Source organism: Alligator mississippiensis, chromosome 13, assembly GCF_030867095.1.
Source record: "Alligator mississippiensis isolate rAllMis1 chromosome 13, rAllMis1, whole genome shotgun sequence".
Taxonomy (NCBI): Eukaryota; Metazoa; Chordata; order Crocodylia; family Alligatoridae; genus Alligator; species Alligator mississippiensis.
This window is the reverse complement of record NC_081836.1, coordinates 12,681,624-12,698,194: the sequence shown is the minus strand read 5'-3', so window position 1 is coordinate 12,698,194 and position 16,571 is coordinate 12,681,624. Positions and strand designations below refer to the sequence as shown.

At 46.9% G+C, this 16,571-nt stretch overlaps 1 protein-coding gene across 5 annotated transcripts in view; it reads right to left on the bottom strand.

Moving 5' to 3' along the window:
• The window catches only part of MIB2 (MIB E3 ubiquitin protein ligase 2), a 94,282-nt gene that overhangs the window by 40,940 nt on the left and 36,771 nt on the right, over positions 1-16,571 (bottom strand). For all 5 annotated transcript variants that reach the window (XM_059716819.1, XM_059716822.1, XM_059716820.1 and 2 more), the window contains one exon: positions 14,653-14,824. In XM_059716819.1, the coding sequence (XP_059572802.1) occupies positions 14,653-14,824 (172 nt within the window). The remainder of the gene's footprint in view (positions 1-14,652; positions 14,825-16,571) is intronic.

Sequence of the window (16,571 nt, the reverse complement as noted above, 5' to 3'; positions counted from 1 at the left end):
CACAAGTTTGACCCCAATTAAAAAAAGGCAGCTGGCTGCACATATTTGATACTAGATTACTCAAAACATTTGCAAATGCTTTCCTGCAAGTGTTTCTCTATCAGTTTCCAATCCAGGCTATATCTCAAAAACATTTATTTCTACAAGATTGTAAAGGACTGACAAGTGAGGATTTGGAAATGGACTGGGTAAAACCCTACTTCTTGTGAATCACATGTACATCTAATAGTGCTAACATTGTGTGGCACTTCCCAATACGCTTAAAAGGATTTCCGAGCACCCTGATTGAAAAATCACTACTCTAGACTAATTTGCATCAGTTACTGATCAGGTGACAGATACAGTTGCTTTTCCTCTGTAAGATAATTATCATCTTTCTTTTATGCAAGTTCTATGATTATTCTAGCCCTGTTTACTCGAGGAAGCCATAAGAAAGCGCTGCCCTGTTAAAACCCAAACAGGAATTGACTGTTTTTGAAAAGCCCACAACTGCTTTACCACCAAAAAGAAGAACAGAGCTGAGATTAAGCCACTAAACTCTGACTCCTGACATGTCAGTTCAGTTTCTGGCTTTGCAGCAGACCCACTGTGTGACTCCAAGAAAATCTCCCCCCACCATCACGCATCTGTAAATGCCTGACTCGACTATTCTGATGACAGCCTTTCTGGGGCACAGACTGTCTTTTGCTGTGTATATGCAGAGCCAACAAAAATGCTGCCCCAACCTCAGCTGGAGCCTCTGGAGTCTACTGCAATACAAATAAATACCAGCGCATCTAAGACTGTTGCATCCAGAGTCTCTTCCCTCCACCAGGCCAAGCTGAGAATCATAGACTGCATAGACTTCATAGATATTCAGGCTGGAAGGGACCCCAGAGGATCATTGAGTCCAGCCCCCTGGTGCAGGGCAGGAACTCAGCAGGGGTCATAGGATCCCAGCAAGATAAGCATCCAAATTTCTTTTGAAGGCGTTCAATGTGGGTGCTTGAACCACCTCCGATGGCAGGCTATTCCAGACCTTGGGTGCTCGAACTGTAAAGAAATTCTTCCTTATGTCCTGTCTGAAACGGTCTTGCTGGAGTTTATAACCGTTCAACCTTGTCATCCCTTCGGGCGCTCTGGTGAACAATCATTCCCCCAGATCCTGTTGAACACCCCCGATAAACTTATAGGTGGCCATCAGATCACCCCCGAGCCTGCGCTTTTCCAGGCTAAAGAAAGCTCTTAGCCTGTCATCGTAAGGTCTGTTTTCCTGACCTCTGATCATGTGCATGGCTCTCCTCTGGACTCTCTCAAGCTTCTCCACATCCTTTTTGAATTGGGGAGCCCAAAACTGAACGCAATACTGCAGCTTCAGCCTCACCAATCAAACCCAAATTCCCAGCCATGCAGAACCATTCTGGACTATCTGCCATTGTCTCAAGGTAGCCCTGGCTTTCAAGACTTCCTAAAGCACCACTTATCTTTAAAGCGTCCTTTAAGTGGAGAATCAGTTTATCATAATAGTCAAAGTGTACTCAAGGAGAAAAAGCGAGTAGGTGAAATAGTGAATAAATGATTCCAGGTATAAAAGATATCTACCAGCCGATGGGATATACACAGCAGTCCCTGCTTTCCCACCCTCATTAACAATGTGGAAAGCAGTAGCAGCACAGAGAGAGAGAGAGAGACAGTAAAGCCTGCTGAAGTAAATGGGAGTATTTCCATTGACGTCAGTGAGCTCTGAATTAGTCCCTCAGGCCATTTGCTTCCGCAAGCAAACTCATATGACAGACTTCTTCTTCCCCATCATTTGTAAAGTTTGCTCTGCTCCACCAGTATCTTTTCCTGGCCACACTCTTGTATCACTGCACCTGCCATCATGCCCACTTCTGGTTCACATGTCTCAGACGGCTCGCTCACCTTCCCTGCCTCTGATGCATCACTTCCATTAAATGCCCCTGGCTCTCACCTTGAGCCTGCTGGCACCACTCCAAACTGGACTTTATTAGGCTCTGCCTAGCCTCTTTCTGCCCCTTTAATCTTCAGTGTAAGACAACTCATTATCTGCAGAGAACAAGGATTGGAAAGCCAGCACCAAAACCCTGGATTTATGGCTCAGCTGGCAGCGCTGCTTGCAGATTTGCAGCCTCTGAATAGAAGGCGAGCAGGCTTTCCCCCTGCACACAACTGTGATGAGAAGCTCTAAACAGCGAACCAGCCTGAGCCAGGCCAAACCCTTTTGCATTTTGCTTGTTGGACCATACAGGGACTCCCCCGTCACTGCTCAGCCATTGAGTACATCCACTATCACTTCATCCAGCTGAAAATTGAAAAATATCAGGAAAGAAATCAAGACCTTGGAGGAAATGATCCATTTATCCCTTCAATCTAAGAATAAGGCATCATTCTTAGATTGAAAAACAATGGCTGAAAGATTCAGGAGAGAGTATTTGCTAACATGACTATTGTAATTCCATACATGTATTATCATGTATAATGATATTTATGTTACAGTGGGGCCCAGTGGCCCAATACAAATGTCCCATTGTGCAAGACACTGCATGAAAACACAGCAAGGCACTACCCTGGCCCTGCAGCCCCTACAGGCCAAGCTGACCAGGCAAAGGAACTGCCAGTGTGCCTTTCCTTGCCTGCTGGGGAGCTAAGACAGAGAGATGCACAGACTTGCCCAAGGTGATGCACAGAGTCTGTGGGAAAGCCAGAACTGATCCCAAATCTTCTGAGTCTCAGTCCTGTGTGTTAAAGAATATCCCCTGACCCTTCACACCTTCGCAAAGAAAAAAGAATACTTCCAGCCATGCAAAACTAACCTGCCAGACAAAGGAGTTCAGAGCATCATAGCATCTAATGAAGCTTGTGTTCTGTGTATCTACTTTGATTAGCCTATAAGGTGCAGATCTAGCCTGTCTTATACTTGACTTCGCACTAATATGGCTAACTACCTCTCACAGGAGTTCAGAGTCAAGCACTCCACCCGTGATATGAGCCCGAGTGACAAGATCATCCATGGCTAGAGCAGAGACAGTGGCAGTTGAAAGCCCAAAGACATTTAGTTTCCAGTACATCCAATAGCAAACGTTTGGGTAGGAATCGTCAGGTACCAGCCAGTGCCTGAGGAAGAATATCAGACATGATGTACCAAGCCTCTGATCTGTTTGGATACTCACCACCTCCAAGATTTCATACCACCACCAGAAATAAACCCAAAAAGAGATCCTTGAGTGAGCTGAACAGACTGGTACTAAAAGCAGCAGTTTGGAAGGATGATGTTGCAGTAGGATGGGGTGCTTTAAATCATCAGTTCAAATTATATCTACTGTAGCATCTACTGTTCAAATCATGATATATACTGTATCATCATAATACAGTATACATTTAGTGAGTTAGAATACGGGAATTTATTAAACTAATTTGGAGACTTGCATTACAGCAAATTTAGAGTTCATGGATACATTTGAATCTATAATAAATGTAAGGGCTGATTTTTCCTTTAAAGGTCAGTAGTAGCAGGGCATCTTGTTTGAATTCTAACATGCTGCTAGAGGACACAAAACATTGAAAATTAAGGCCTTGATTCAGCAAACACTGAGGCATGCACGTAACTCTACCCATACATATCATCTCTTGATTTCACTGCCTCCTAATGAGAAACCCAGGGAAAGTTTTCTCAAGTTTTCTTTTGGTCCCTGCAGGGGTAGACAAATATGTAAGCCATCTCTGTTCAGAGCCCGTATGGCAAACTCTTTGGCTGTAGCCTCCCATCCTTCTGGGACACTTGCTACGCAGCCAGGCTGCTGCAGTGCTAAAGCTATATCTGAATCACTGGTTTCCTGTACAGGCTGTACACACTGCTTGGTACAGTGAAACACTAAACCCCACACCAAATACCTGATGCAAGTGGTGGGAAAGAAAGTCACCCTGCAAATGTCAGCTCTGTGTTAGCTAGCCATAAGAAGCAAACAGTGACTGGTCAGCAGTTGCAGCAAGAGTTCAGTGGAATTCAACCCATTTTCTCTCAGTGGTATTTATGGTGAAGACCCTTAATCATAAGCTCAGGGCAAGGATAATGGCCAAGCATCATTAAAATATCTGGCTTTAGTTTGTATTTATAGCCTTCTTTCTGGTAAACATCATATTGTACCTCCTTTCCTCCCAGGCTGTGCCTTGCACTATGGGATTCTCCCCAAATCCCAAAGGAGGTAGGGCAATATAGCCCTACCTGTTTTACTGACAGGGAACTAAGGCTAGGAACACACATCTCACTTGTTCCTTGGATAAGTTGCTCCTCTGTTTGTCCCAGAATTAAAAAAACTCCAGGACTGGCATGTACACACATCAGCTTTCAAATCAGGATTTAGTGAGTGGCTGAATGCAGGGTGACTTTTTGTGCCACTGATTTAATAAATGCAATCCCAGGATAACTGTACAGATATACTTTGCAATATCCTGGGATAAGCTATTACTACTTGTTATCCAGAAAACTTTTTTAGGATTCATCCCAGGATAGCTGACATAGACATGTCCTGGGATGAAGTCACTTATCCCAGGATAAATACTATGTCTGTTTGCAGCCTAAAACACAGCAAAATAAATGGCTTAGCCAAAGTCATACAGGGAACCCAAGCAAAGCTAGGGGTTGAAGCCACATCTCTTGAGGTTCAGTGCTGTATCTACTAGACCATCCCATTCCTCCTCAAAGGAGTTTCACGATTACACACTGGGGTTCAGGTTCAAGACTGCATGATCTGCAGCTAGCAGGCTTAGGCACACAAACACACACACCAAAACTGCCTTGAGAGTTCACATCCCCCAAGCAAGCCCTCACTATTTTTAATGCAAAGTCTCATCTCAGTTTGAACTCATCTGCTTGAAATTGTTTTCTCTTCTGGGAAATTCCTTAGAAGGGGAGTGGTGGAGCGTAAATTGCCAAAAGCAGTGGGGAAGAAAATAGCACTGATTGGGTGGGGTGGAGAGTGGAGGTAAAACAGCTGGAAAACAGCCCTAGAATATCCGCCTGAAACTAAGAGCTCTATTTACAGCACATATAAGCAGAACATTGAAAACCACATTGTGCTAGTGTGCTACAGGCCAAGGACAAGATAGCACACGCCCAGGGAGGTTCCTGTCAACAGGTGCAAAAGCAAATAAGAGCCAAATGCCATTGTAACACTGGGGAAAAAGGGAGAAGTGGCAGCAGGTCATTCAACCCTGCATTGAAAACCCAGTCAGGACCAATGAAACTTAGGCCAAAGGTTTCTTTGTCTCTTGGTCCCAAGATCCTTTTGCATGCAATCTGCTTTGGGGGTTTTCTTATAACCACAATGAGCTTGGGTTGGTACGGAGGCACGCAGTTGTGTTATGAAAAGTAACACACAGAAAAATACTAGCGCATGCACCTTTATACTAGTAGAAGGTGTGCACACACTTTGCCCCTGTGGGTTTTGGATTCAATATTTATAGCAATATAAAAACTGTGTATAGACAGAACTTTACAAATTAATTGCTGGACCTTGGGGACTAAAACACAAGGCCAGAAGGTTTGTTAATTAAAGGGAAGTTAGGACTTTGTGTTATTATCTGTGCAATGAAAAGCGGTGGCGGCCCCATACCGCAAGGTCAGGTGCTGATTGCAAACCTGCAGATGCTGGTGACAGATGTTCAGTGCCACGGCTTTCATTTACTCTAGTGTATCAGACAGCATCAGAAACACTTGGAGCTGGATGCAGCTTTTAAGATTCCAAAGTGAGCTCAGGCTGCTAAGTCCTACCCCTTGAAATAGGCTCAGAATAAAGATAAAATCCCATCTGTACCTCCCCTGTACTGGCTGCATGGGCCAGTCAGGGGAGGGCAGCTGTGCTGTGTGCTGGGGGAGATGGGAAGCTGGAGTGAAATTAATAAGGACGTGGCATAAGTAGACTGCCACAAAATAGGAAGGCAAATACAGTGAAACCAAAACAGAAGACACTATGTGACAGCTCCCAGACACAAAGAACCTTAAAAAGGGTTGGACTGGGTAGAATCTGGGGGATGGCAGGGAGCAAATTCCTTCATCTAAATGAAAGCACCACCCTGGCTACCCTGATGCTGCTGCATTGGTGCCAGCCCCCTAGCCCTGATCAACTGGGGTTGTGTAAAGTGTTCCATTTTTTACACTGCCTTGGATACACTAATGGAAAAGTCCCCAGTGAAGAGGCCCTGAATGTGTCCATGCCACAGCCTACTCTGAAGGAAGCTGGGGCATTGCAGTGTATGTGTGAGCATAAACTCCAGAGCATAGGAGCCAGGAAACTCTAGCTTCAGAGTCGGGCTGCATCCCGCTGTGCTTAGCTCCAGCAAAATGTCAACATTCAAATGCAACTAGGTCCCTCATACCTGAGCAGACAAGGATTTGATGCTTAAACAGTGCAAGCCACATCTGGCAGTGGTTACACAGAGTGGAGATTACAGGATGCTATGAGTCTGGGTGGACTCTCCCTCCCTCCTAAACGTTCATGCTAATTAACACCCAAGTGGGCTCCTTGCCCAACATTGCCTGAGGCTTGATAGTGCAGTGCTTGTGTGCTGGGAGCTGTTCTTTTCCTAAACATTAATAACCAAAAGATACCCACCCCCTGCAGGAGAAAGGAGATCAGAGTCTCTTAATCTTTGAGAGAGCGCAATACCATCCGTCATATGCTATATATAAAAACCCTGCACAAGACCAAAATACACATTCACATAAAGCAGTTACAATTTCCTTTCAAAATGCAGCCTTGCAGGTCTCTGGAGAGCTGCCAACCTTCTCTCTTCTACTTTATAGACAGAAGGAGTGAAAGAGAAAAAAAACCTATTCAAATGAATAATAGAAGCTGCTCACTTTCTATAGTGCCTATTTTCCCACCAGTACTGCTTAAGCTTCAGTGATTCATAAGTAGGCAAGTTTTGTTCTTCAGAGGGGCTGCCGCATTGCCAGGGGAAGTGCCTGTGCAGGTCGGACCATCTCAGATGTTTAAGAGAAATACTTTCTGAAGATGGCGTTTACATCTCTCTCTCTCTTTTAAAATCAGTTAGCTTCCCTTTTGGTCCTTCTATAATCAGGGCTTTCATTGCAATCTTAACATGTAGTAAACCGCAGGGGCTGAATCATGAAAGTCACAAAATGACACTTATGTCAAAGCAAAACTGTACCTGCTCTTTCTTGCTACCAAATCAAAAACCTTTTCCTGGCACAATTATTTCAACTAGTTTGTCACTGCCCTACATGACACCTGCTGAACAAAAGCCATGTGCACTGCAGTTGTATTACAGTATCCTGATGGGAAGTGCAATCCAAGTAACGAGACTGAAACAAGAAACATCCTGACCACCTGTTTCTCTTAACAGCCCAGTGGTTTGAAGAGTCACAGTATGTAGTTTTCATTCATCTTTAAAACTGCAGCCTTCCACAAACAGAAGCTCCCACTCGGTGTTTTTGGATCTGCAGTTTCTCTGTCCCACGCAGACCTCACATTGCTACATTCAGCATCTCTGCCATTTTTCTAACAGCATGAAAATTAAATGAGTGACCTAGTTTCAAACACTTCCATCTTCTTCCTACCCCCCAAGTAGACTCCAGAAACCTTTGTCACAGCCCCACAGGTTGGGGCTGTGCCTCTTTTTGTTATTTGTTTCTTATCTGGAAAGCAGCGCCCAGGCTAAAATGCAGTTTAGATTACTGAGGGTTTAACACAGTGTCCACATCTGCGGTGTCCATGGTGGGGAGTGGCTTTGGTGGGCAGGGATCGCGAGGCAGTGACAGTGCAGGGCCGAGCCCAGGGCACAGCCACGATGTACGCCCTGCACATCCCTGTGATGGGAGCTGGTTCTGTGGGCAGGGGTGTGGGGGCAGCGCTTCAAGGCTGTGCCTTGGGCCCTATGCTGTTTTTGCCCTGCAATCTGGCCCCAGCCCCAGCCAGCCCATCCTGCTCCTGAATGCCACTGCCCATCTGCCTGCAGACCCATCCCATTCACCTGGCCGAGCACACCCTGCCTGCGGGGGTCCTGGACCAGTCTCCATGGAGGTCCTGCCTACCTGCCCGTCTGCTCCATCTGGTACCTCCAGCAGTGAGTGGGGTGGTGGATGAGCTGGGGTACCCTGGCAGCAGGGCTGGGTCTGGTGGTGCTGGAGACACTAGGGGTGGCAGCTGGAAGGAGTCGCTGCTGTGGGGGCTGCTGGGAAGCGGAGTCCAGCTGCTGAACTGCCCCTGACCTACTGCGTACCCACGGGTGGTGGGTGGGACCAGTTGCACATGCCATGGCCCAGGCTTTCCCACACATCTGGGCTGGGCAGGGCTAAGGGACCTGCCGTAGGCTGGACAGAATCCCTTGGCAAGCCAGAACTGGCCCACAAGATGTATTTTGCCCACCCCTATGCCACAGGGAGGATATGGGTTGAAAACGAGGCCCCCTTTCCTGGGATGAACTAGACTCCCATGCTAAAAGCAATATGCACAGCAGGTCCTGTGAGCCGTCAAATTTAGCTCTAGGGCAGGGGTGGCCAATTATTTGGGCTGGAGGGCCACTTAACGAGTTTTGGTGAGCTGTTGAGGGGCACACGCATGCCCATACACCTAGACACACACACAGACAAACTGGGAACCCCAAGTTATCTGGGCCTGGCCAGGCTCTCCCTGCCCTGAGTCCTTGGCACGTGGCTAGACCAGACTGGTACTGCGCTGTATTCCCACACACCACTTTGGGCTAGTTGGGCGCAGCTGGAGCAGCTCCTGCCTGATCTGGCCACATGCCAGGGACTTGGCAGGATGGGCCAGGCTGAGACAGGAGTGGCTGCCTGACCACTGGAGCCAGAGCTGCTGCTGCAGCCAGCTATAGCACAGGGAAGGGAGAAGGACAAGGAGCATCAAAAGTCAGGGCAGCTGTGGGCCTGATACGATTCTCCTTCAAAGGAGCAGCCATGGGCTGGAGAGAATCTCTTGGCAGGCCAGATTTGGGCCACAGGATGTATTTTGCCCACCCTTGTTCTACTGGATGGCTGGTTCAACCTTTCCTACAGTATTCACAGAAAGCAAGCTCATGAAAGGCAACATGAAGCAATGCCTTTTCTCCTTCAAAAGCCTCTGAATGAAGCTGTAAGTGGGACTTCATAGAGTCTTAAGACCTGTGAAGGGGTGGATATCACAGGGCTGGATGTCACCTGCATGGATCTAACAAGAGCTACAGGAAAGTACCGTTATCTTTCCCTATGTCAAAATCTGTCTTGTACCTTCTTGGCCGCAGGCACCTGCCGAGTCTCAAATTGGGCCATAAGCCTGCAGTGGGGCTCAGCTATATGGGATTCACTACAGGTCTGATGCCTTGAACTGTAAGATTTGGAGCAGGGACTGTGCTGTACTTTGGGTGACATAAAATCCCCAACACAACGGAGGCCCTTATCTGGATTGGATTTTGATAAGCAGCCGTAATGGGAATTATATAAAAAAAAAAAGGCCCAAGCTTTGATCCTAGAAGCAGGGTCAAAATCTTTACTAAAAGAAAAAAAATGTTCAAGGGGGAAGAGAATAAACATTTTAATTGCTGTTCTCTCCTCCTTCACTTTGTCCTTATGTGAGCACAACCGGCTGTCCTTAGAGAGGACAGTGGCATTTTTTAAAAAAGCAGAACAATGCTGTAAGGTGAAAGAAGAACAGACTTGCCACAGAATTACTGAGTCTCTGCCAACTGATACCTGCAAGAACTGTTTGAATTTGCGATTCCCTGACCTTGGTAGCATCTCCTGTAATTGCTTCCTCACAAACCCAATCCCACTGACTCAGGTCTATGGGAACTCTGCTGCTGGCTTCAATAAGATCTGCCCCTTAAATATTTAACAGGTGGATATGAATCTTGTGAAAAAAAGTCACTCTTCATAACAGATATCCCCCAGGAAGGCATTTCTCATCACACAAAAGGGTTGCAAGTGTCTGAATGGGACCTTTGGGAGGAGGATGAATGGGCTATTAAGAAGGAAGCCTGGAAAAATGAAAGGTAATATAAAAGCCTGAGCTGTACAGCTCCTGAGAAGTAGCAGCAGGTTTCCTAGGGTAGCAATCTGCGCAGAAAGTGACATGTGATCCTACTGCTAGATGTACCAGCCATCAGCAGATTGAGTTCCTATAGCAAAGCAAGCTCCTCGGCCTTGCCCATGGGTGGAGCTGCTTGCAAGCAACTCCACACAGGGACACACTCACGTCACAGTAACAGTGACTTGTTTCTGCTCGCCGTGCTTGCACATATAGCACAAATGCAGGCAAACCTACAGGCACCAAACTGATGTGACTAGCAGCTGCCTGCTGTGTCCCCCTGCCGAGAGCAGTATGTTTTTCTAAAGCATTTTCCTTAGGCTTTCCTCTGGGTGCCACACAGAGATTTAAAGCAGCCTAAATAGCTAGGCATTGTAAAATGCCTTTCAATCTAAACGGCTGGAAAAGCCCCTCATAAACCTGCTGTGAGGTCAGCCCTACATGTGCTTCCCATGCTTCCGTGAACGTCTCATGCTACCTGCCAGTCGCACACAAATTTTGGCTCCCCTTCCAAAATGCAGCCCTGGGAGCATATCCTAGTGCCATGTCCCTCCCAAGTCAGGTCCTGCACCTTACCACTCATAAAAATATGAGCTTGGGAGCTGCCACACTGGATCAGGCCAGGAACCCTGTTAATCCAATGTACTGGCTTCAGCAGAAGCCACCGCCAGACTCTGCAGAAGCTAGGCAGAGTCATACTAGCTCTAAGTAAGGCACAAGTATTTCACAGTGAGAAGAATGAATCATTTGAGCACCTCAAATTGAGGAAGGAGCTACTTCCTACCCATCCTGTTGGTGGGTTTGCAATGTGGATGCCTGTCCCACACTAACCCGAAAGCTTGCTTAATAATTATTTTCCAACTATTTGGGTTGGTCTAATAAAAGATATCAGATTCACCCAAGGAACCTTGTCTGCCTATGTCTCACACAATGCAGTTCATGGGTTATATGCTTCTGAAGTTCCCTTTGTACCAAAAGGTGCTGACAAGGCTCAGCTTTTCTCCTTCTCATCAGCAAGGCATCTTTCCCCAAAAGGTTGAGCAACCAATACCTCACAGTGTAGAAGAGTGAACATAGGAGGAAAACTGAATGTGGGGCACTGCTGTCACCAGTGAATGCCATTTCACTCTAATGCTACACAGCCACCCCTTAGAGGATGCTGCTGGCAAAATTAAATTAAATTACACAGGCTCTTCTCCCTCAATCTTTGGCAAGACTGACTCCAGCAGGACCAGGAAATTAAACTCACTCAATGCTCTGTTACAAAGCCAGTCTAGAAAAAAAAATGTATGGAAGAAAAACAAATGCAGGAACAGATAAAAGAAAACCTCTGGCCTCAAACCTAAGAAAATTCTAAGACGTTGTGGGGAAGGAGACAGTCTGGACAGGTTACAAAATAGCTCCCCTCCACCTCCAGTCCCCGAGCAAAGTAACAGAGTTGGTTCATGCACTACCTGCAAACCTAACCCCTCCCTGCACTATCCAACTAAAGGTATCCAGCCACACCAGACATGAACACCAGGTTCATCTACTTTGCTGGCACAACTCCAGGCTGCTGTCTTCACACAGACATTATGTGCACCACAGCCCAGTTGCACAGCCGCTCTGCACTTCTCAAACTCCACAGTCACCTCAGAAGGGCAAACTGCTCCACGCACGTCTGTACAGGGAAAGTTGCTGAGAAAACCACCCAACCATCCTCACTTTGGAGAGGGGTTATTCTTGGCTGCTCCCATTAGGGTTGGAAAGGTTGGCACAGCGGGGCAGCTGTCCAAAACAATGCAGCGCTGCACAGTGTGAGCAGCTGTGCCCTGCACAATCTTTGCAAAAGCTGGCAAATTGGATTGCTGAAGCTGACATGCGTTGCCATGGCCACTTACGATAATTGTTCATTTGACTCAGAGAGATCGCACAACTTAACAGCTAAGCCCCGAAATGCTCTGCTGAAAGGGATGAGTGAGTACAGCTCAGTAGTGTTCCAAGGGGCTAATTATAGCAATGTTGAGTAAGAGTGTACAACGGGAATCCCAAAGCTTGTTTCAGGGTAAGATCTCTCTGGACTGCCACATTAACAGGGTCCCAAGAAATGTCCTAAAGCCGAATGGGCAACACAAGCCTCAAGGCTCAGAAACCATTCCCTCCAAGACACTATGAACTGGATTGGTATCATTTTGGTTAGTGCATTGTCAAGGTTGTCTATGTTAGCTCCAGCCTGTACACAAGAGCCCTCACTGACTGCAACAGGAGCTACCCACAAAGACAGTGCTGGACCAGGTGATGCACCGAGCCCACTGCACACTTGGTATATAAATGCCAGAAAGAACTGATCTTGCAAAAAAAGCCCCGTTATAATAATAAAAAAATCTGCACTGAGAAGAGAGAGAGAGAGATTTTGCAAACATGACACAGAAGGTGAGCCAGAGCAGCTGTCTCTGCAGGGGAAATCCTCACTCTTAAAGCCAAGAAGATTACAGGGTACAAACACAGGTCAGACTGCCACCACCTTGGGCATGCTAGAAATCTCACAGCCCTGGCCTTTTCCAAGCTTTGCACTCTTACAGACCAAGGCTGGCAGGGAGGTTGACCTGGGACTTGGGAGACCTGGGTTCATGCCCTGCTCTGCCACAGAATCCCCATGGCACCTTGAGCAAGATCTCCTCTCTTCCACCCCCCTGTTTTTAAAGTAGGGGTAACCACTGCTGTCCTGCCAGGGTAAGTGCACTAGTGATTGCAAAGTGCACTGATAACACAGAAAAGGAAGACCTTAGACACAATCACCTATGCTTTCGCCTCTCCACTGCCATAAACTCATGATCAGGCCCTTTGGCACTGCTTACAAATTCTCTCTCTAAACACACACCATGCCCTGCCCTGCCGCCCTATGGCACTGCAACATGGCCATAAAGGGCTACCAGATCAAGATGGTGACTCCTCACACCAATTCCATCCTAGTGCAACAGGCAAGAGCTGAGTAAATTCAGTGTCAGGTCTGGATCGCCATGTTCAGCCACTGCCAGTGCTGCAGGACTTGCAAAGGATGGCTAGTTTGTGGGCAGGGAGACAGCAGTAGGGACAGACTGAGGTTCTGAGTGAAACCTGGGTGGCCTGGGATTGCTGGGAAAAGAAGTTTTTCAGCCAGAAAGACCAAAAAGGGACAGTTTTTATAAGACTGTGGCAAGTCCTTAGATATCAAGAGCCTACATCCCATTGTAGAATTTCAGGCAGTGAAAATTACACAGGCAGCGTTTTCTATAGGTTAGAAAGAGGAAGGGTTGTGGGGAGGGTGGAAAATGGCAAAAGGCTGAGAACCAGAACTCCCAAATTCCCTTCCTGAATTAGCTAAAACTATTTAAGGCTCAGTATCTCCTCCCCCTAAACTGCCCAGCATTAAAGGCCATTTATACACGTGGTCCGGGAAGAAGGGGTGGACTCAATGATCTTCCAAGGTCCCTTCCAGCCCTAATGTCTATGAAATCTATGGAATTAGAACAGCTCCAAGTGCTGTGCTGAAAAACGGCAGTGGGGGTCCTCTAGCTGATACACGAGACTGGAGACTGCTAGAGCAGTGGTTCTCAACCTTTTTTCATACTGGGACCCATTTGCAAAGATCGATGGCTTGTCCCAACACCTACCCCCCACCAGCCCTGCCAATGCCTGACCCACAGTCTCCTGTCCTACTGCAGCCTCACCACTCAGCCACCTTCCCCCAGTGCTGGCAGGCACCTGCCCCCCGCCCTCCACACACACACACACACACACACACACACACACACACACACACACCCTGACAATCCCCAAGCCCAGGCCCTCCAACCCTTGCTCCCCATATACTTATCTTCATCCAGCTGCTGGGGCTGCTCCCTTGACCCTGCCTGGCTAATTGCTGGCCATGCCCGAAGCAGCTGCTTGCAGGCTGAAATGCTGCCAGCCTACAGGAGGAAACCCGCACCTTCCTGCACTTTTCTGACACTTGCTCATGATCCTTTGAAACATTCTTGTGACCCGCTTTTGGGTAGTGACCAATGGGTTGAGAAAAACTGTGCTGGAGCATGGTAATTACCATGCTCCATTGAGTCTGCTCCAACACGCTGTATTTTCTTCATGTTGGAGCAGTCTCGCTGCATGTATATAGGCACCTAAAGTGTCCATTTAACAGACAGGTCACTGAGGTGAGAGACAGGCTAAGCAAGGTTTCCAAGACAGTATAGCAAGCCAGTGACAGAGTTGGGAGCTGGCTCCCTGCAATAGCACGTTTAGCCCCAGCATCATCCAAGACCCCAAGGACTGCTGATGAAATCCGTTAATGGGAAAGGTCTGGCACACATTTGGTAGCGTGATAAGTAAATGATTGTGAAATATGTGGACACTGTTCCACAGACAGTATGATAAGCAGTCACCTCTGTAAATGCTAACAAGACAGCTACTACATGCAGTAGAGTTAATCTAAGGTCCCTTTGCTGTTAAAAAAGCAATGAAAACTATGGTCCTGATCCTGAAACTCCTAAACAGAGGGACAAGACAAAGCTTTGAACTAATCTACAGAGTAGCCCAAGTAGCTCCCAGTGACTAGAGCATCTCAACACAGTGAACTAGCTTCCGCCCAATGACTTACGGTTGTGAGTGTGCGGTCTCGTAGCGCTCGAAAGCATGTGAGAGGTCGTGCTTGTTGTTCATGTAGCACTGCGTGCACAGGTCGTAGTCAAAACATGCCTTGCACTTCCACCGCATTCCCCTGATCCCATGTTTCTTGCAGCAGTCGCAGATGATGTTGGGATGGCGCACACCTGAAACACACACACAACTCAGGCCCTGTTTCCATGTCAGGCAGGCAGATAGGATGGACTCAGCTATGCTTGCAGGGATTCAAGGGGAAAAGAAAAAAAATGCTGCTGTGATGCCTGCAGTTCAAAAAAGTATGTTCATGTGCAAGGAAATTTCAGGTTACTAAGACAGTTTGGTTAAATTTTCCTACCCACATCAGACTAGGATAAGATTGTTAAAGACACTATGCTATTTATTCCTTTAAATCAAATGCCTTCAAGAGGTGGAGGGAGCCTGGGAACAAGAAAGCTATTTAAAATGTACAGAGGTTTTAGGAAGCCTTCCAAAGACACCAATCACTGTGGCTAAAAACAGATGTTGGATTTCTCCCAGAACAAAGCCTTTTATTCTGGAATCCTACAGATGTACAAGCCCATTGTCCCACAAAGTATCTGTGAAGTACTGAGATAACACTTCCTCCCCCCACAAGTTAATCAGGGCTAATTCAAGTTATTTACCATTCAAATGGTGTGTAAAGGGCTGTCCAGCACTTGTTTTAACATGGGACAATCAGACCTGGGATAATGTCTGTTTTAGCCTTAATGCTGCCACCGTCTTTTGACAGGTTTTTAATCTTCTACCCGAAAACCCTGCCTGGTACTGCAGTATCTGAGTGCCTCAGTCTTCAGTGTATTTAACTGGATTTGGATCTGGACACCTCAAAACATTTCACAAGATGAACATCTCAGACAGCCCCCTGCATGAATGTGGTGTCCAACAAACACACAGAACTTAATCCGTATATTGAGCAATAATACCAGACAGTGTGGCTCCTAGATTTGGTTGCCATACGAGGGAGAGATCCTCCCCATGTTCAATGAAGTAGGCACTAGTCACCCATTGCAGCAATGGAGGTGTGAGGCATTAAAAGAGACTAAAGGAGGGACAGTGCATAGAAGCAGCTTTTAAGCTCCTCTGCCTCCTCCCCCCAGCCCCCATGAAGGTTTTGTTCAAACAAACCCCAGCTGATTTCCCAAGGCCACAGCTTTGAAATGTCAAAAAGCCAGGAGCTGCACATGCAAGAGGAAGGTCTCCACCTCCCCTTGCCAAATCAATTCCCTGATTTAATTAAAAGCAATTGAAATTGAGGCCACAAGTCTCTTGTTTCCCTCTCCCTTCTTTCCTCCACCTCCCTCTGAGTACTGGCTCAAGGCTATTGCTTGGAAAAAGTTTACAGAGTCCAGGAAAATGTAGGAAACTCTTCCAGCCTGTTCAGTTTCTACAGCCATTTGAGATTATTTTACTGAACCAATTCCATACTGCTGCAGAAGCCTGAGACATTGGCAGTGCCCTTGTCTCTCTTGCTGCATTTTTTTGTGCTACAGATCCCAGGTAAGTTTAGAAGTGCTCTTGGGTGCTTTAAGACTGTAGAGCACAGGAAGTGCGTTGCCTGGAGTTCTTTGAGAAGCCTGCACTTGATATGACCCAGGGCTGGTCCCTTCCAGTTCCATGTTCCTATGTAAGTCTTGCTACTTATGCAGGCACCTAGGCAGAAGCAAACTAGTTTGCAAGGTTGCTGGACACCTGCAGCTCCCCTGAGGTCCAAGGTTACATAGCTGCATTGAAAAATCAGGGTACTTCTATTTTAGTGCCTAGGTGTTTTAGGCCCATGGTTCTGACCCTCTTTCAATATCTGCCTCCATCTTTTCAGCATCTCTCTGTTTCAGCAGGAGCACCAGATGTCACGTTGTCCCACTAGTTTGCAGGGAC